Source organism: Lathyrus oleraceus, chromosome 5 (assembly GCF_024323335.1).
Source record: "Lathyrus oleraceus cultivar Zhongwan6 chromosome 5, CAAS_Psat_ZW6_1.0, whole genome shotgun sequence".
NCBI lineage: Eukaryota > Viridiplantae > Streptophyta > Magnoliopsida > Fabales > Fabaceae > Lathyrus > Lathyrus oleraceus.
This window is the reverse complement of record NC_066583.1, coordinates 599,483,697-599,504,187: the sequence shown is the minus strand read 5'-3', so window position 1 is coordinate 599,504,187 and position 20,491 is coordinate 599,483,697. Positions and strand designations below refer to the sequence as shown.

General features: G+C 34.8%; 3 protein-coding genes and 1 long non-coding RNA gene across 7 annotated transcripts; 3 read left to right on the top strand and 1 right to left on the bottom strand.

Moving 5' to 3' along the window:
- The first annotated feature begins 5,867 nt into the window (after positions 1-5,867).
- LOC127082318 (secreted RxLR effector protein 161-like) lies at positions 5,868-6,461 on the top strand. The gene has a single exon (XM_051022557.1). It carries the CDS (start codon positions 5,868-5,870, stop codon positions 6,459-6,461), a length of 594 nt encoding a protein of 197 aa, XP_050878514.1.
- A 5,357-nt stretch (positions 6,462-11,818) lies between these two features.
- On the top strand, positions 11,819-14,864 carry LOC127086861 (probable protein phosphatase 2C 1). Of its 4 annotated transcripts, none has more exons than XM_051027675.1 (6): positions 11,819-12,007; positions 12,825-13,232; positions 13,343-13,672; positions 13,778-13,895; positions 13,985-14,208; positions 14,304-14,864. In XM_051027675.1, the coding sequence occupies exons 2-6, from the start codon at positions 12,990-12,992 to the stop codon at positions 14,784-14,786; spliced, it is 1,398 nt and encodes a 465-aa protein (XP_050883632.1). In that variant the 5' UTR covers positions 11,819-12,007; positions 12,825-12,989; the 3' UTR covers positions 14,787-14,864. The 4 variants fall into 4 exon arrangements, with proteins under 4 accessions (XP_050883632.1, XP_050883633.1, XP_050883631.1 ...); XM_051027676.1 differs by having other exon boundaries at positions 11,864-12,020; XM_051027674.1 differs by lacking the exon at positions 11,819-12,007 and adding an exon at positions 12,094-12,687.
- Positions 14,865-15,108: 244 nt separating this feature from the next.
- On the top strand, positions 15,109-15,982 carry LOC127086862 (putative cell wall protein). The gene has a single exon (XM_051027678.1). The coding sequence runs from the start codon at positions 15,314-15,316 to the stop codon at positions 15,707-15,709; it is 396 nt and encodes a 131-aa protein (XP_050883635.1). The 5' UTR covers positions 15,109-15,313; the 3' UTR covers positions 15,710-15,982.
- Positions 15,983-17,322: 1,340 nt separating this feature from the next.
- Positions 17,323-17,971, bottom strand: LOC127086860 (uncharacterized). The gene is made up of 2 exons (XR_007789654.1): positions 17,611-17,971; positions 17,323-17,484 (listed from the first exon to the last, which is right to left on the bottom strand). It is a non-coding gene; the product is annotated as an uncharacterized LOC127086860 (long non-coding RNA).
- Between the last annotated feature and the right edge of the window lie 2,520 nt (positions 17,972-20,491).

Below are 20,491 nucleotides of genomic sequence, written 5' to 3'. Positions count from 1 at the left end.
TCGGCACGTTTACTGCAGTATTAAAGCTTGTAGCTATTGTTTTCATGTGCTGGCTCCACAGGTCGACACATAGGAGGCACATGACATTGATAGGTTGACATATGACCTTCAACAGGTCGACCTATGTCTCGTACAGGTCGACACATGACTTCAATAAGGCGACCTATACGATGATTTTTTTTGCATATTTTCATAGTTTCTCAAAGTTAACTGCATTCCTTTTTGCTCTCATTCACCCATGCATATATATACTTCACACATGCATCATTCTCTAATAAGGTTTCTAGAGTGAGTAAAACCAACATGAATCCAGGATTTTAAAGCATTTCATCATCTTCAATTCAATATATGCATACACGCAACCAAACTACACATAATAATTTTTTGATTGGGTGCCAACTAGACTATGATTGATAACGTCCAATTAGGTTTGTTGTACCGAGAATATTGGGTTGTGATCTTTGAGGGATTCAAATAAGAAAACTGAGTTGAGGTTTTCCTTCAAGATCTTTAGGGCTTGAAGGTTTTTGACAACATTGTGCAATTCGAATCCGATCAAGTGAAAACCTTGAGACTAGGTGTGTCAACAAGGGAGTAGCATGAAATGGTGGATCGTGTTGACAAATCTTAGGTTCAACAAGTGTGCGCTTGGGATCAATTCAGCCGGGTGAAAGCCTTGAGACAATGAGGTCATGCAAGGAAGTAGCAAAAACAGGTGAATTGAAGCGACATTGTTGGTAACTTGATCAAACTTTGATCAAGGTTTTTGGAGGTGCTAGAGTCAAGAACAAACTTAGGGTTTATGGGATTTGATTTCTCATATCTTGTATACATACATTTTCAAAGTAATATTAATTATATTAACATCTCAATTCAAATTCAAATTAAGGGCAGACGTACCCATAATGAGGTCGATTGGGGAACTGCCTAAACAAACCCTTGTGTACTCTCTCTCTCTGTCTTATTTTTCGGTTCACAAATTGTTGATTACTTTGATCTATTGATCAACATTTTTTGGATAATAGCTTTTGAATTATTTGATAATATATGTTGTTGTAGTAATCACATATCATTTGGTAGTGATTGGATTTCTAAGAACTCCAAATATTATACTAATATCCAAACTTTGTTGATTGCACGTAAAGTGTTTGACAAATTGTTTCAACTAGTTTTTGTGTGTTATTATCATTGGAGATAGACTTTTACTAAAGTAGAGTATTCAATCTAGTGTTTGAATTGTTGTTAATCAACTTAAGGATTATTATCATATCAGTGACACTCTTACGTACATTCGGGCTTTTCAATAGGTTTGATTAGACGATTTTTGATTCGGGAAATATTTGAAACATGCTTCCACGCCATAAATTTTTCTAAGTCAAATTTTATAATAAATTTTTAACTTGGGATCTATTCACCCCCTCACCCCCTCTAGATCTAGGCATACCGTCTAACAAGTGGTATTAGAGCTCTGATTGTTTCCGTTCTTAAGATTTTCTTATTAGATCATGGATATCGAACCTAAAGAGGCATATAGTAGAGCACCTACTTTCACCGGCAAAAAATATGGCTATTGGAAAGATTGTATGCGTATCCATATCAACTCCGTTGATAAGGGTTTATGGAACGTCATCGCTAATAGTCCTAATGAAATTACAATGACCAATGGTGAAGGTGTCATCGTGCCAAAACCAGAAAATCAATGGAATGATAATGATAGAAAGTTCTGGTCTCATGATTGGAAAGCCCAAAATATTCTCATATCTGCATTAGGTGTTGATGAGTATTATTTGTAAGAACAAAAATTGTTCAACAACAGATTCCTTGATTTTGATGATAACAAAGGATGAAACCAAAAATGGCACCCTAACGAAAAGTTTCTAAGTGTGCAGGGTTCTAAAGAAAGAAGAAATAAATCTGATGATGTCATCAGATGCACAACAAGATCAGATACAAATTATCAAGTATCAGAAGCATCTAAAGTGGAATCTCGTTTCAAGAAGCTCTGACTCTGGACAAAACTGCAAAGTATCAAAAGCATCTGAACATAAAAAGCCAGATCCCAAGATTCTCCAGATACACGAAGACCCTAATCAGATTTGTTAATCATGATGAAGTAACGTTTAAGCCAAGTTAAAGTTCTGCAAATGGATTTCCTCAATTAGAAAGAGACGTTAATCTCCTCTTCCAAGAGAGAAGATACTACTTGTGGTAAGTAGTCACTTCTAAAAGAAAAAGTCTCCTGCAGAAGCTATTTATGGAATGGCGTAATTACATCTCATTATCCACCAGATTCAACTCTATTTCAACACTACTTCAACTCCTATATAAATAGAGAAGAAATCAACTTTCAGTAAGCAAGAAATCAACTAGCCAAAACTATACTGAATTATTTCACGCTCAAGAAAATCATCTTTGCTCTCAAAGAATTTCACTAAGCTTTTGCTTATTAAGTGAAAAATCTGTTCTTAAGTTTGTAATACTTGCTTTCCTAGAAGCACTCTAGATTACATATCTTGTATCTTTTATTTGATTGATTTCCTCAAGTGACTTTGTGTGGTCTGTAGACTTGAGAGGACTAAGAGATTTTCTTCTCTCTTAGGGGTTGTTTGTAATCTTTCAAGATTAGTGGATTAAGTCCTTGTTGAAGGCGAAATCACCTTGGCCGGGTGGACTGGAGTAGCTTTGTGTTACAAGCGAACCAGTATAAAATCATTGTGTGATTTTCATTTTTGAAAAGCGCTTATTTTTCAAACAATTCAAACCCCCCCTTTCTTGTTTTTCTCACCTTCATTATTGTGTCTCTCATTATAAAACCGTGAAAGTTATGTGGGTCGCATTAGAAGTTGCCCATGAGGGAACTAATGAGGTCAAACAAGATAGGATCAACACATTAAACTAAGAGATTGAACTCTTTCGTATGAAGCATGGTGAAACCATTGTCGACATGCAAAAGAGATTCACACATCTTATTAATAGATTGAATTCTCTAGGTAATCCTATCTCCAATGATATTGCTACTAACAAGGTTTTAATATATCTTAATAGGGAATGGAAACTCAAGGTCACCGCTATCAAAGAGGTGGATGATCTTAAAGAACTTGATCCTACTACTTTGTTTGGTAAATTGGAAGAACATGAAAAAGAATATGAAAATATGATGAGGAAAAAGAAAGGTAAAAACAAGGTGGAAGAGAATAAGTTCATCTCTAAAGACTTCTAGTTTCAAGTCCTCAAATAATGAGCCTAGTGAGTATGAAGAAAGGGATTACAAGATCTATGATGATGATGATGTTGGGCTATTTGTTAAGAGATGCCAAAGGTATATTCGAAAGAACAAGGTCAAGCACTCTGAAGGAAACATATTCAAATTTTGAAGGGAGTCCAAGTCTTCAAAAGATGGTGAGAATAGGAAAGGTAAATTTAGAAGCTCTTGTTATAATTATGGTGAAATTGATCAATATAGAATGGAATGTCCCATGATTAAGAAAGACAAAGAAAGAGGGCATCACAAGAAGCATAGTAAATCTAGAAGATCTTATGTAGCTTGTGAGAGTACAAGTGATTTCTCAGGCGATGAAAGCTCCTCAAATAATTAACTAATAAGTACAAGTGAGTACAAGAAGAAATAAGTTGAATGTCTTGAATCTACCAAAAATATGTGGTATCTTGATAGCAGATGTTCAAGGCATATGATGGGTGACATATCACTTTTCATTGAATTTGTTCCAAAGAAAAAGGGGTTCGTCATTTATGGAGATAATAACAAAGGAGCTATTCTTGGAAAAGGTAGTGTAGGTAATCCATCATCTATTACTATCTCCGGTGTAATGCTTATTGATGGTCTTAAGCAAAACCTTCTTAGCATTAGCCAACTTTGTGACAAGGGTTTTAAAGTCAGTTTCACTAATACTTGTTGTTTATTTGAGCATAATGAGAAGAAGTGTTATTTGTTTAAGGGCTTAAGAGTAAATAATATGTATATGCTAAATTTAGATGATGTGCCATTGGTTGGTACTAAGTGCCTTCCTACCATTTATGAAAAGTCTTGGTTGTGGAATAGGCGCTTAGCTCATATTAACTTTGACTTACTAAGTAAGGTAACCTCAAAGGATCTAGTAATTGGTATTCCTAAAATGAAGTTCACAAAAGACCACTTATGTGAAGCATGTCAAATAGGGAAGCAAACGAAGGTCTCTTTTAAATAATAATAAAATGTTGTTTTAACATGTAGACCTCTTGAACTTCTTCATGTGTGCCTATTTGGTCTTTCTATGACCAAAAGCTAGGTGGAAACTATGGATTTGTTATAGTTGATGATTATTCTAGATTTTGTTGGGTTATGTTTTTGTCTAGTAAAAATTAGACCTACCCGACTTTAAAATAATTCGCTAGATTGTTCCAAAATAAAATGAACTTGAAAATCGTTTCCATCCAAAGTGATCATGGAGGAGAGTTTGAAAATCTTCTTTTTTAAAAATATTATGAAAACATGGTATTGAGCATAACTTCTCGACTCCTAGAACTCCACAACAAAATAGGGTTGTGGAACGTAAAAACCGAATTTTGGAGGAGTTAGTGAGGTTGATGCTTAATGAAGGTAATTTACCAAATACTTATGAGTCGATGCTATTAGCACGGTGTGTTATGTTTTAAATATGACTTTGATACATCTTATTCTAAACAAACCCCCCTATGAATTACTTAGAGGTAGAAAACCTAATGTTTCTCACCTTCATGTCTTTGGATGTAAATGCTTTATTTTGAACAATGGAAAGGACAATCTAGGTAAATTCGACGCTAAAGTCGATGAGGTTATCTCCCTCAAATACTCACAATCTAGTAAGGCATATATGTTATATAACAAGAGGCTACTTATTGTTGAGGAGTCCTTTCATGTATCTTTTCCAAAAAATGTTGGGAAAGGTATGTCTTTTTATGATATAGGCGTATCTTTGCATGGCATTCTCAAGGAAGCCGATAACGGGATTGGTCAACCTCAAACGGATGAAAATGAGAAAGTAGAAGATGATGATCAAGAAGAGGAAAGGGAGGAGAGTCCAGCTGCAGTGGATAACCTTCCTTTGACTTGAAGAACATCCAAAGATCACCCTATTGATAATATTCTTGGAGACATCCCAAGAGGCGTGACAACACGTTCTAAGATAAGTAACTTTTGTTATCACTTCGCTTTTGTGTGACAGATTGAGCCTAAAAATGCTAAATATGCATTACTTGATGAGTAATGGTTCATGGAAATGCAAGATGATCTAAATAAATTTAAAAGGAATGATGTTTAGGACCTTGTCTCGTATCCAAAGCATCATCAAGTAATAGGTACAAGATGGGGTTTTAGCAACAAACTTGACGAAGATGGAGTGAAAACCCAAAATAAGGCCCGGTTAGTCTCTCATGGGTATAACCAAGAGGAGGGTATTGACTATGAGGAGACTTATGCTCCGGTCGTCCGACTTGAGGACATACACCTTCTTCTTGCCTTTGCTTTCTCTAAGAATTTCAAGTTATTTCAAATGGATGTGAAAAGTGCATTTCTAAATGGTTACATTAATGAAGAGGCGTATGTTGCTCAACCTCCTAGTTTTGAAAATCACAAGTATCTGAATCATGTTTTCAAATTAAAACGCACTTCATATGGTCTCAAACAAACACCTAGGGCTTGGTATGGGTGACTAAGCAAGTTTTTGATTAATCAAGGATACTTAAGGGGAAAGATTGACACTACTCTTTTTATTAAACGCCATGGAAATGATACTCTTCTTGTACAAGTATATGTTGATGACATTATTTTTGGATCTACTAATATGCAACTTGTCAAATAGTTTTCTAAGTTTATGTAGGGAGAGTTTGAAATGAGTCTCACGGGAGAGTTAAATTACTTCCTATGTCTTCAAATCATACAACTTAATGAAGGTACATTTGTTTGTCAAATTGAGTATTGCAAGGACTTGCTAAAGAGATTTGGCATGGTTGATGCAAAGTCGATTGACACTCCGATGGCTACAAATGGTAACTTGGAAAGGAACGAAAACGGTAAGGATGTGGAAGTGAAGAAATATCGAGGTATGATCGGTTATCTTCTATATCTCACTGCATCTAGGCCAGATATTATGTTTAGTGTTTGTATGTGTTCCCGATATCAATCGGCTCCTAAGGAATCCCATCTCAATGTCGTCAAACTCATTTTTAGGTATATCCATGGTACTTCGAATTATGGGATTTGGTTTTCCAAAGGGAGTGATTGTAGCTTAGTTGGTTACACAGATTCCGATTTTTCCGGTTTCAAATCATATAGGAAAAGTATTAGTGGGACTTGTCACATATTTTTAAATTCCTTAGTCGGTTGGCATAGCAAGAAACAAGTTTCAGTTTCTTTGTCTACTGCCGAGGCGGAATACATAGCGGCTCGTAGTTTTTATGCTCAAATTTTATGGCTTAAACAATAATTACTTGATTTTGATATAAAATTAAGTTGTATTCCAATTATGTGCAACAACACTAGTGTCATTAACCTAACTAAGAACTCGGTGCTACATTCTCATACTAAGCATATCGAGATTCGTCATCATTTCCTATGCGGTCGTGTTGAGAAAGGCAACTTCGTTTTTTAACATGTTGATAGTAAAAATCAACTTGCCGATATTTTTACAACCACTTGTGATTGAAACCTTCTTTAATATTCGACGAGAACTAGGGATTCTTGACATCTCAACACTTGCCTAAATGTTATGTTAATGCACTTTGAATATACCTTGTCCATCTAACCTTCCTTAAAAGGCATACTTCATAAGAGTGCATTCCTCATCATTTCACAAGCAAGGTACTATCGTTTCATTTTCCATTTTTGTGTAAGCTTTTCCTTTTGCGTGTTGTTTATGGTTCATATAATTGATGTTCGTAACGTATAAGATAGTTCATGTATGTTCACTTCCAAAAATGTATAATTGATGCATGCCAGTTTATATACTTATAGTGACTTTATGATATCTTCATTTTATTGGAAATATAGTGATTGGTGAATCGGTTTGGTATCCATCTTCTCATGAATTGTGATTGAATATGTTACATTGTTAACAATATTCTTGATTGTGCGCCATGGTTATGTTTTCATCTCTGTTTTTGGTTTGTATGGTGGAACTTCATTTATCTCCTTGTTATAGCACATACGTGTGTAGCATTTCGGGAGCACCAAAGGCATATGTCACGTAATTGTGTAGCTTTTGTAGCATCTCAAGTATTTTGTGTTCACTTTTTATCCTTAATTGTCCACGCTTGTATTTTGTTTATTTTTAAGCACTTGATATAACAATTATATTATATTCTTGCTTTCTTTAATTCTGTTTATGTTAGGCATTCTTATTCAATATGAAAATCATTTTATGTGAGTGATATCGCATTGTTTCTCTTATCTTTGCATTTCGCCTCTATGTGGTTTATATTCGTTTATGTGTGTTATGATACTTCTCATAAGTTGCTTTGTTTCTTTTTGATGTGGTCAAAGGGGGAGAAGCAAGATAAAGTTGAGAGTTTGAGAGGATAAAGTTTGAGGATGCATATATTCAGGGGGGAGCTATTCATTACTAACGTGTTGTATCAAGTTTTTCCATCATAAAAAAGGGGGGTATGTGAGTGCATCTTCCGATTAAGTGTCGTTTGGAGTGTTTTGTATGATGTCAAAACTAGGACTCTTTAGCTTTTATGTACATTAGACAGTATCATATTATTCCCTATGTACATCTTAGCATTAAGAAACATACAAGTCATTGGGAACATCTTTGAAAAGGTCTCATGCATTAAACATGCATGAAAAATCAAGTTTTATGAAAATTTGTCGGTCAGGTCGACACATGCATATGATAGGTCGACACATACGTAAACATGTCGGCCTATAGTAAAATTTTCCAGGCTATAGGTCGACACATATGTGCTACAGGTCGGCATATATATTGTAGTATTAAAGTCTGTAGCTACTGATTTCATGTGCTAACTCCACAAGTCGACACATAGGAGGCACATGCCATTGATAGGTCGACACATGACCTTCAACAGGTCGACCTATGCCTCGTATAAGTAGACACATGACTTCACCAGGCCAACCTATACGATGATTTTTTGCATATTTTCATAGTCTCTGAAAGTTAATTGCATTCCTTTTTGCTATCATTCACCCATGCATATAGATATTTCACACATGCATCATTCTCTAGTAAGGTTTCTAGAGTGAGTAAAACCTACATGAATCCAGGATTTAAAAGCATCTCATCATCTTCAATTCAATATATACATACACACAATCAAACTACACATAATCATTTTTTGTTTGGGTGCCATCTAGATTAGGATTGATAACTTTCAATTAGGTTTGTTGTACCAAAAATATTGGGTTGCGATCCCTGAGGGATTCAAATAAGAAAACTGAGTTGGAATTTTCCTTCAAGATATTTAGGGTTTGAAGTTTTTTGACAAGATTGTGCAATTCGGATCCGATCGAGTGAAAGCCTTGAGACTAGGTGTGTCAGCAAGGGAGTACCGTGAAACGGTGGATCATGTTGACAAATATTGGGTTCAACAAGTGTGCACTTGGGATTAATTCAGTCGGGGAAAGCCTTGAGACAAGGAGGTCGTGCAAGGAAGTAGCAATAACAGGTGAATTTAAGCGGGCATTGTTGGTGACTTAATTAAACTCTGATCAAGGTTTTTAGAGGTGCTAAACTCAAGAACAAACTTAGGGTTTATGGGATTTGATTTCTCATATCTTGTATACATACATTTTCAAAGTAAGATTAATTATATTAACATCTCAATTCAAATTCCAATTGAGGACAGACGTACCCATAGTGAGGTCGATTGGGGAACTGCCTAAACAAATCCTTGTGTACTCTCTCTCTCTCTCTCTCTCTCTCTCTCTCTCTCTCTCTCTCTCTCTCTCTCTCTCTCTCTCTCTCTCTCTCTCTATCTATATATATATATATATATATATATATATATATATATATATATATATATATATATATATATATATATATATATATATATATATATATATATATATATATATTATATATATATAGATAGATAGATAGATAGATAGATAGATAGATAGATAGATAGATAGATAGATAGATATTTTATTTTTTGGTTCACAAATTGTTGATTACTTTGATCTCTTAATCAACATTGTTTGGATAGTAGCTTTTGAATTCTTTGTTAATTTTTGTTTTTGTAGTTATCACATATCATTTGGTAGTGATTGGATTTCTAAGAAAAATAACCATTATACTAATATCCAAACTTTGTTGATTGCACGCAAAGTGTTTGACAAATTGTGTCAACTAGCTTTTGTGTGTTATTATCATTGGAGATAGATTTTTACTATAGTAGAGTATTCAATCTAGTGTTTGAATTGCTATTTATCAACTTGTGGATTATTATCATACTAGTGACACTCTTACGCATATCCGGACTTCTCAATAGTAGGTTCAGTTAGACGATTTTTGATCCAAAAAATATTTGAAACTTGCTTCTGCGTCATAATTTTTTCTAAGTCAAATTTTCTAATAAATTTTTAACTTGGGATCTATTCAACCCCCCCCCCCCTTCTAGATATAGGCCTATCTTCTAACATCTTCCACTTCATTGTGTTCTTTAGAGTCAATTCAAGTTCCTCTAACTCTTGCTTTTGTGCATCAATTTTGCCTCTTTGTCTTTCAATTCTTCCTTCACATTGAACTAATCTATGATAATCATATTCATTTTTTTGATAAAATTTCTAACCTCTTTTTCTGTTTCATGATAAATATTTCCTTATCATCTTTCACTTTATCATAACTCCAAGCAAAATAGTCACATCCATTTTTAGTAGTCCCCTGTATGAATTTACGAAAACAATACACATTGTACCAAATTAAAATTGAAAAATTAGAAGCTAAATCATACCTTATAGTATGGACATACCCAAAATTACTTCCCAAAATTATTAACTGTTGTTTCCCTTCTAAGCACAACCAAGTTTCCACACCAACAACTAGGACTTTATTACTTCTTCGAAGAACATGAATAAGCCCTCGATTCAAAAATGTTATTATCTTCTCCACCATTACCAGAAACTTTTGGAAACGGAGATGAATTTGCATGTGGCATTATTTTTCTTCATTCTTGAAATGGAGATGCGCTAACTTGAAGAAGAGTGTACAGTTGCAGAAGAGGTGTAAAGAACAAAGATTGAAAAAGAAGGATTATGAACCCTTATTCGTAAGGATGAAGAAGATTCACGGAGTAGCATTATGAGATTTCAAAAAAAGATGCTTAGATTTATAACATGTGATCTTACGTGGTTTCCACATCCTGCTGGCTAGGACAAAACGTTAAAAAATTTAATAGAGTCTAAGAAAAATGGCTGAAGAGGATAAACTTGAAACAATTAGTAAAGTTGAGGGTCAAATTGGTCGTTTTAAAAGTTAAGAGACCAATATGAACCACGACCAATAGATATGGGACGAAAAAGGATAATAAAATCTACTTTGTATGAGTGGAGTGTCAAGCTATAGGAGTACTCTTAATAGGCTTACCTGTATAATTGTGGAACTAAGGTTGATTCCTATAAAATTTTGAGAGAGAATTCCTAGAATCTTCACTAAATTGGGATAGACATGCAGGATCATTAAAGCATGGGCTTATAGAATACACACTAATAAAATGTTCTATGCAGGTTTGATATATGAGATAAAGTTCAAGACAATAAATCACTCTTGTTGGATAAGAATCACACTTGATATGCAAAGGTTCAAGTCACATACAACTTTGTTTATACACAATGCTAGAAATTTTTAACATTAGTTTTGAAACCTTTTTTGAAAATTCAAATGATAAATTGTTGGGACATGTCAAAACTCCAATATTAGGATGAATTTAAAAAAACAAATCCTTAAATCTCACATTATTAGAAAACTATATGCTAATTTAGAAGACATTATGTCCCGTGTTGTTTAGCTTACACATTAAAGTTAGTTTTCAACATTATATAAGAAAAAAAAAAGAAAAATTATAAGTCTCACAATGCTTAGATTATATATCTTGATTAACTTATTTCATTATATAAAAAAAACACATGTTTCGTCCCAAAACACACCTAAAAATTACTTTTGAGTTTTTCTTTTCTCACTTCCTTACTCTAGGTTCTCGAACAATTGAAACATTAACTTCTTCCATTTTCTTTTTACTAGTTGAATTTTCTGAGTATTTCTTATATTCTCTTTGGAAAATTATTTGAATTTGTCCTTATTCAAGAAATCATTTGGGGTCGTCAAATGACAATTATTAAATTCTCTTTAGACATCTATTTGAATTTCTCGTTGTTCGAAAAATTATTTAGGATGGTCAAATGATCATTATTGAATTCTCTTTAAGTAAGAAATTACTTGAATTTCTTTTAGTCTTATAAATTACTTAGGATAGTCAAACGACCATTATTTTATGGTAAATTTTTTGGCAGATTATTTATTTTGCAATAATAATCGTATCAGTTTAGAAGTGGGTTATTTTATACTGAATGCGTCGTGATTGAATTTGACAGTTTTATCTATTGTGCAGAAATAATCGTATTTGCCTTGCTCAATTTTAAACAGGATTGTGAAACGTGTTAAAGCGGAACGTGTTATAGAGAGGGACCTAGTCCGCAACTCATTACTGCGAAACGTTTGAAAGAGAGCGACTTAATCTACAACTCGATCCGATAGTTTCTTCCGGACATATTTTCAAAATCATAAATCAACATTATTATATGAGAGACTGCAGAGGAGTATTAATTAGTTTTTCTCCTTTAGTTCTGTCTTTCTTGCTTGCTCTGCTGTCTCCTCTGCTTTTACAATTAATAACTTCACGCCATTTTCTTCCACACATTATTAACTCTTTATCCATCACTTCTCTGTCTCTCTGCTCCCATTCCCTCAACCTCAACCTCTTTCCTACTCTCTTTTTTCTATCAAACCCAAAGGTGATCCATCAATGTACTTCTACTACTCCATCTTCACCTTAATTTTTCCATTTTTGAACCATCATATCCTTGGTTTCTTCTACACAACATATATTATTCTATACATACTTAATATCAGACAACACTCTCAAGGAACAAGATCTGCATGTTCAACATGCATGTCTCCTTTTCACTTGAATAATAACAACTTGATCTTACCTTATATGTTGTCATTATAATTTTTTATTTTTTTTTATTTTCTAGTGTACTATTGCAAATTTTGTTGTTATCTTTTACTACTTGTTAGTTAGTATGATGATTACGTAACATTTACTTGATTGATCCACCCATGCTGTTTGTCTGGTACCACCTTTTTTATTCTCTGTTATGATATCATATCAAACCTTTTCTTTATGTCTTTTTCCTCTTTTGCGTTTTTCACTTTATCTCTTGTTTGTTTATTATACTCATGAATCATGATTATTCTGTACTACTTGTTTGTTGTTGCTATATGCTACTTTTATTTTTCTCATTTCTAGATGTTCATTTCATCTTGGATTCCTTAAAGATCTGTCTTTGTGTTCTTCAAAGTTTTACTGCACGGTTACCTGATTTGATTTAATTTAATTTATGTCAAACTCTTGGTTTCGATGAGGTCAATGTGAATTCTGGGGAAGGACAAATAATAAGACAAATTTTTAGTATATTCTATTTCCTGTTCACATGTTTTAAGACTTTTATATTTCCCATTATTGAGTCTTTCATTATCTTGTAATTTGTTTGATTCTTGCAGACCATGTAGTATTATATACTAAATTCATGTTTTTCTTCTGTTCAGCCGGTTTACTTATCCATTCGTATAGTTTCCGGTAATTTGCGCATTTGACCGAGTAAAAAAGGCGCTTGTTTACTCGATTTGACTAAACTTTGAATCTCAAGAGTTTCAAGGGAGATCTATAGGACAAAAGTAAGAAACATAGCATGATATTCATCTACTGAGAAAATGGGGTGTTGTGTCTCAACAAGCAATAGAAGCAATGGCGACGCGGGGCCTTCGTCTTGTTTAGAATTGGGACTGTGTTGTCAGAAGAAAGAAAGGAAAGCATTGTCTGATCATGTTGTTTCTCTGCATAAGTTGTCATCCTTACCGAACAGAATAATCGCTAACGGAAAGAGTCGGTCTTCTTGTATATTTACGCAGCAGGGGCGTAAGGGTATTAATCAGGATGCCATGATTGTATGGGAAGTAAGTATGTTCGTGTTCATGTTCATGTTATGGTTGATGATGTTTGATTCTCATAGAATGAAAAACGACTTAACAGTTAACAGCCTAGTTTTGATCTTTGTTTTGTTTAGGATTTTGGGTCAGAAGATGTGATCTTCTGTGGTGTATTTGACGGCCACGGTCCACACGGTCACCTTGTCGCGCGCAGAGTTAGAGATTCCTTGCCGGTAAAACTGCTTTCGTTTTTGCATTCTTCTGAATTTGGTAAAGCTTGTTTCAAGAGGGATGTAAAGGCTGAAAGTGGAGAGGCTGAGAATGATTTCTCTGCTGAGGATGAGGTGAACTCTATGTGGAGAGAAGCTTTCATGAAGGCATATAAAGCTATGGACAAAGAGCTGAAGTCTCATGCAAATTTGGACTGTTTTTGTAGTGGAAGCACATCAGTGAGTGTAGTGAAACAAGTAGGTCAAAGATACGATTAACACAGAAAAAGAACAATCGGTGTTGAAATATTACGGTCTAGTTTACAATATTACCTCTGAACTGTTATTTTCTCCGCTTTTCAGGGACCAAATTTGTTCATGGGAAATATTGGTGATTCGAGAGCGATCATGGGATCCAAGGATAGCAATGACTTGATGGTGGCGATTCAGCTGACAGTTGATTTAAAACCTGATTTGCCAAGTAAGTCATATGAAATCATCATTGTTCGATTTATGTTTTTTTAGCTTGTTGGTGACTTATACGAATTTCGATATGAAATATTCTTGTAGAAGAAGAGGAAAGAATTAAAAGTTGCAAGGGTAGAGTATTTGCATTGCAAGATGAACCAGAAGTTCCTAGGGTATGGTTACCTTTTGATAATGCACCTGGATTAGCAATGGCTAGAGCATTTGGAGATTTTTGCTTGAAGGAATACGGCGTGATTTCTGTACCTGAATTTACGCACCGGATTCTCACTGATAAAGACCAGTTCATTGTTCTTGCCTCGGACGGGGTAAGAAATTTCAATATCACTAATGAACAATGACACTTATCAGATGTTTTGTGTTAGCTTTCAAACCTTTTTATTTTCTGTTGGTGTCTGTGCAGGTATGGGATGTTTTGAGCAATGAAGAGGTGGTGGATATAGTATCATCAGCACCGAGTCGAACGTCAGCAGCAAGGGTTCTGGTGGAATCCGCGGCACGAGAGTGGAAACTCAAATATCCGACTTCGAAAATGGATGACTGTGCTGTTGTGTGCCTATTTTTGGATGGAAAAATGGACTTAGAAGAATCAGATGGTGATGAACAATGCTATTCTTCTGCAACAATCCAGAGCAACAACCATTCGGGTAATCCAGTTGAGTCGGACGACGGTAAAAAATCCGAGCCTTCTTTGCGAAGAAACTTCACTGTGAGAACATCAGAAGAAAACGAAACATTTGGAGTAGGAGGAGGAGAATCTGTTAATGTTGAAGATGGAACATCATCAGCAGCAGAAGATCAAAACTGGTCAGGTCTAGAAGGTGTCACCCGAGTAAACTCACTCGTACAACTTCCTAGATTTTCTGAAGAAAAGCCTAACTCTTGAAATCTGTTTATTTAGTTAGAACTCTTTGTTGTAATGCCTATAGCAACACAATGAATTCAAGAAGGACTGTTTTATTTATTTTGTTAATTATCTGCACTAAACGACAATTAATTAAGGTCAACAAAACAACAAAAACGCGATCGACATTAATAATGAAGCTAGAAGCAATTCATAGTTTTTTACTTCATATAGTTGGTACAAAACAAAACCATATGAAGGCTACATTTAGTGGCCGCTATAACATTGGTGAGAGACTCTTCCACAAATAGCAGGTAATAAAAGTGAAACCAACTTAACACTTACCATTTTAAAGAATGCAGCCACAAAATATCAACTACCATATGAGGCTCCATGCATACTAGTCATTTTGACAATACCTTCTAGTGGCATTTGTTCAAGAGACACTTAACTCGCCGCAAAATCTCATACCAAACTCAACTGAACATGGAACTATATAATACTCTGCCATCTCTTTCATTTTCAAACACAACAAACTTTCTCAATATTCAAAAGTCTTTGGTAAGAAAATGGCTTACAAAGCTTCCTCTTTCCTTGCACTTATTCTCGTCGCAAATGTACTGCTTAGTACTACTTGCCAAGCACGCAACAGTATTCCGAGAAACTCAAACACTGATGACAAGAAAGAGCCTCAATGGTTTTTCCATTTTGATGGGATTCCAGGCTTCGGGCGAGGAGGGTTGCCACCTTTGTTTGGTTCTACGCCTCAAAGTCCATCCAATGGTGGTGGGGGAGGAGAAGGAGCAGGATCAGGATCAGAATCAGGACCAGGATCAGTGCCACCTAGTGGACATTATGTTCCAGGTGGTGATGACACCTTTGTCCCAAATCCTGGTAACGAGGTTCCGATTCCAGGAAGTAGCGGTGCGGTTCCGGTTCCAGTTCCAGCTGCAGTTCATCCTTGAAATTTTCTAAGTTATGAGCCATCATGCATTATTGTACTAAGTAGGCCTAGTTTCTAAGCCTTGTTATGCTTTAGACTAGTTTAAGTACTCACCAATTTCAGTTTGCACCATTGAATAAGTGTTCCTTGTTATGCTTTAGCCTTGTTATCTGTTACATGGTATGAAGAACCATTGTGCTATTTTCTTTTTAAAGGTTAAATATTATGTAATGTTGTAAACTCTATTTTGTGTAGTGTGTAGCCCTCATAATTCAATTTTCTCTTACAATTTCAATTGATAGTACCTCCTCCAGATAAAAGTATTTTTATTTAAAGTTATGAAAATTGGCTCTCTCTGTTACTCAAAAGTGCAAAGGTAATATTCTCCATACTGCCACACAAGTCAACTTAGGGATAAGGTTTCAAATGGCATAAATGTTATGTAGCCTTGTCAAAAATTAAATCAAATAGAGTCTTGTTGGTGCAACAATTAATGGATTTGCTAGCTACCACCATGTGATCAATAGGTCACAAGTTCTATGAAATTATTATTATTTTAGGACATGAAAGATAAGAGCTTTTAGAAGGAAAGTCTTGGTATAACAGCTGTAACTGCTTCCTTGTGACTAAGAGATCACATGTTTTTGGGTGCTAATGGAATAGTCAATACATTCAATATGGATCCGACTCTTTCATGAACTTTGCTAGGTTGGTTTTATAGCACATAATTGTCCTTCTAGGAAAAGACATACTATCAATATATGCTCAAATCTCTCAAATACACTATAAAAATACTTTCAATAATGTATTTTCAAATAAAATACACATTTTAGGTTGCCGATTGAGAAAAATTTCTAGAAAAAATCAATGAATACAACTTATGTTTGGATAAATTCTTACAAAAATATAAATTTCAATGTAAAAATCACGTTTAGAATCAAAAACTCCAAATCTTAGTTTCAAATAGAATCAATTCTGAAAACAAAATCAAATTATATTCGAGAGTAACCAAACATATCAAAATCAATTCTACACGTTTTTCATACTTAGATTACTTTTTGTAAAGTTAATTTATGGAAATGAACCACCCTCATAAAGAGTATGTTCAAGAGTGCATGTCAATCATAAGGTTGAGAGTTCAGTATTAGAGAGAAGGTAACTCTTAAAATCACACTATAAGTCATTAAAACCTTTCCTCAATCCATACATGAACAAATCAAAATATTTCCCTCTCCTTCACATATATCATAATGAACAATAAAAGTGCTGCACATAAATGCAAAGTTGGTGTGCCATCAATATTCAAGCAACCACACCAAACTAATACAAGTTTCACATGCAACATAGTTGTTTGTGGTCTTCATCTCATCTACCCCACCCCAAACCACCAACCCGAAACAAAATTAGCACGCGCGCACATTCTTCATCTATCTCAAAGTCCACTCGAGAAAAGGGGATGTTGAGTTGAGAAAAGAAACCGTTAACAAAAAAACAAAAGAAAATTTGCTCTGCTTTGTTTCAGCAATGTATTTCGATTGTGATTAAAGTGTCATCCTTTTTTATCATTGTGAAGCTAAAAGATAACAGAATTATAAAAGTAGAAAAATGATAGGTTAACAAAAAAAAAAAGTATAATAGTGCAAATTTTAGGATTCCATAGCTAAAGCTTTGTCAACACATAAATTGATAAATGTGTATTATTACAGTAATATGTGTTGATCAAATATGACACTTGCCGGCTGCCAGGCCATAACCTCGAGCTTGGAATTGGAAGCCTAGCTATGTCATAGAAGCATCCTGCCAAAGAAGAGGTTGTAAGAAAAAAACGAAATGAACATAAATATAATAAAGTACCAGCAAACATAAACATGTTAATGAGCGTGATTAATTATTTAAAAAAAACGAAATGGATGAGGACGATACCTAATTGAGAAGAAAGCGAAGATTCTGCAATTTGACGAATCAAACACCGATAATCTCGAAAATGATGAAGCAGAGGAATGCCAGGAACATGAGGATGAAAAAATAATCAACGAAGACGAAGAAACAGGTTGATCCATGATTCCTCTTCCTGTTGGTTTTGGCCACGGATTCGTTCAGCTCTTCGATCTTCACCATTGTAGAGAACGGAGGGTTTCGATGCGATCTTCGGCGACCCGTGGGAATTGCAACGGCTACACCTACGGGCCCCAGAGAAAATCCAAAACAACCAACTCAACAAACACGTTGTATTGCAATTTTTATAATTTGTTTTATTTATTTATAGGAGATTATCTCCATCACACTTTTTTTTTTAGAAATCGTGTTTAATAATAATCTATTCTAGAATGCACTTTTTATTTATAATTTAGGCTTTTTTGTTTACCTCATTGTTGTTAACTTTTTTAATTGATTTTAAATAATGTTATATATTTTTGTTAAAAAAATGTATATAAAATTAAAAAAATTATTTAAATAGTTTTTTTATAATATCATTTTAGTTATTTTATTCTTTATTATAATTTTTTCATATTAAAATTTTTAAAGTGACTTAGATTTTAAAATTATTTTAAATATTTTTTTATAAAAACATTTTTTTAAATATAATTTTTTAAAAAATTATGTAATTTTTATTATATTTTAAACTTCAATAATATATATTTATATTACTAGTGTCAACTTTGTTGGAAATCCCCCAAAATCTATGGAGAATTTCAATCAATTTTGATGAACAAGATTGTTATTACCCACACAATAGCAATGAAAGGAGAAGAACAATAGAGAAAGAAAGAGGGTAAAGAACAATGAAGGAGAAGAATAATAAAATTCTACAGAGTTTCACTTCAAAATACTGTGAATTACAAGTGTTATGAATACTCTATTCACTTCATTACAAAAATAAGGGTTACTCCCTCTATTTATAGATTTAGGTTAACTTGGACCTCAAGGCAAAGCCCAAAACTATAAAAACCCAAAATAGCTAACACTACTAAAATAGGCATAAGTCGAAATCCTGTGTGAAGCAACATGCTTCGACACTTCGACACTAGTACAACTCAACACACTAGGTGGTTCGACACTTCCTTGTTTTGTCGAGCAACCTGCTTCGACACAAGGAATTACAATTCAACACACCACTTATTTCATTGTGTCTAAGTTATCTACATTCATCATAGCTCTTAGCCTTCTGAACACTTCGACCTGCACTCCCTTTGTCATGATGTCTGCAATTTGATTCTCAGTTCTGCAGTGTTCCATATTCATCTTCTCATCTGTTACCTGCTCTCGAAGATAATGGAACCTCATCTCGATGTGCTTGCTTCGACCATGTGCTATCGGATTCTTCGTCAAATTGATAGCTGACATGTTGTCGATCTTCATGGTAATAGCTCCATGACTCTTCGCTGTTATCTCTTCGACCAGATTCACCATCCACGTTTCTTGACATGCGCAAAGAGAAATAGCTATGTATTCTGCTTCGCATGACGATAATATCACTACTGGCTCCTTTCTCGAATTTCAAGCAACTGGTGCACCACCTAGCATAAACACATAGTCAACTGTGGATTTTCGATCCTCAGCATCACTACACCAACTTGAGTCGGTGTATCCCACTAATTTGCATTCTTTACCTTCATCAGCTGCAGGAAACAAAATGCCATACTCGAGAGTTCCTTTTAGATAACTTATTATCCTCTTCGTCGCTGCTAGATTTTATACCTTTGGCTTCTGCATGAACCTACTCACCATACCTACTTTGTATGCTAAGTCAGGCCTTGTGTGACAAAGGTATCGAAGTGACCCAATAAGTCTTCTATATTGGGTTGGATCGACATCATTTGAATCTGAATCTTTCGACGGTTGTAATTTGGCTCAGCTGGAGTCGAAGTTAGGTTGCAATCTTGCATCTCAAATCTCTTGAGTATTTCACCTGCATACCTTCTTTGGTGCATCATCAAACCTCTACCACTCTTGTAGAATTCAATGCCAAGGAAATATGAAATGTCACCCAGATCTGACATTTCGAATTCCTTGTTGAGATTACCTTTGAAGTCTTCAATCTCCTTTTTGCAGCTACTTGTTATCAACAGGTTATCGACATAGAGGCGTATTATAAGCAATTCATTCTTGTGTATTCTTACATATAATTCATGTTCAGATTTGCACTTCACAAAATTCTTTCTCCCTTAGAAAGCCATTTATCTTCTTGTTCCAAGCTCTTGGAGCTTGTTTAAGTTCGTACATGGCTTTATGCAGCCTGTACACTTTTCTTTCGTTGCCATGTTTCACAAACACAACTGGTTGTGCAACATAAACTTCTTCTTCTAAGGGGTAATTAAGGAATGCACATTTCACATCCATCTGACACATCTGTCAGTTGTTCATGTTTGCTAGACCAACAATCATCCTGATTGTTTCGATCCTAGCAACAGGTGCAAAAACCTCATCAAAGTCGATTCCTTCTTTCTGAAGAAATCCTTTCGCCACAAGTCTCGCCTTGTGTCGAGTAACTTCTCCTTTGGGATTCAACTTCACCTTGTATACCCACTTCACATCGATTGCCTTCTTGTCTTGGGGTAATTCGACAAGTGACCAGGTGTTGTTGTCTTCGATTGACTTCAGTTCTTCGTTTATTGCTTTCATCCACTTCGAATCTTTCAATGCCTCAATTGCATTGACAGGTTCGACATTTGCGTAGAAAGCATAACGTACCAGCTCACCTTCTTCATTGACCACATCATCTGATGTAATCACACATTCTTGCAACCTTGCAGGCATGTGTCTTGTTCTTTGATGTCTGCTTGAGCCTGCTTCACCTTTGACT

What these genes read in the sequence shown, in the direction of transcription:
- LOC127082318 (XM_051022557.1), top strand. Translation starts at nt 5,868, where the DNA reads ATGAGTCTCACGGGAGAGTTAAATTACTTCCTATGTCTTCAAATCATA.
- LOC127086861 (XM_051027675.1), top strand. Translation starts at nt 12,990, where the DNA reads ATGGGGTGTTGTGTCTCAACAAGCAATAGAAGCAATGGCGACGCGGGG. An exon ending in TTTAAAACCTGATTTGCCAA is followed by an intron (nt 13,896 to 13,984) that starts GTAAGTCATATG and finishes ATATTCTTGTAG; the next exon opens with AAGAAGAGGAAAGAATTAAA. An exon ending in TTGTTCTTGCCTCGGACGGG is followed by an intron (nt 14,209 to 14,303) that starts GTAAGAAATTTC and finishes GTGTCTGTGCAG; the next exon opens with GTATGGGATGTTTTGAGCAA.
- LOC127086862 (XM_051027678.1), top strand. Translation starts at nt 15,314, where the DNA reads ATGGCTTACAAAGCTTCCTCTTTCCTTGCACTTATTCTCGTCGCAAAT.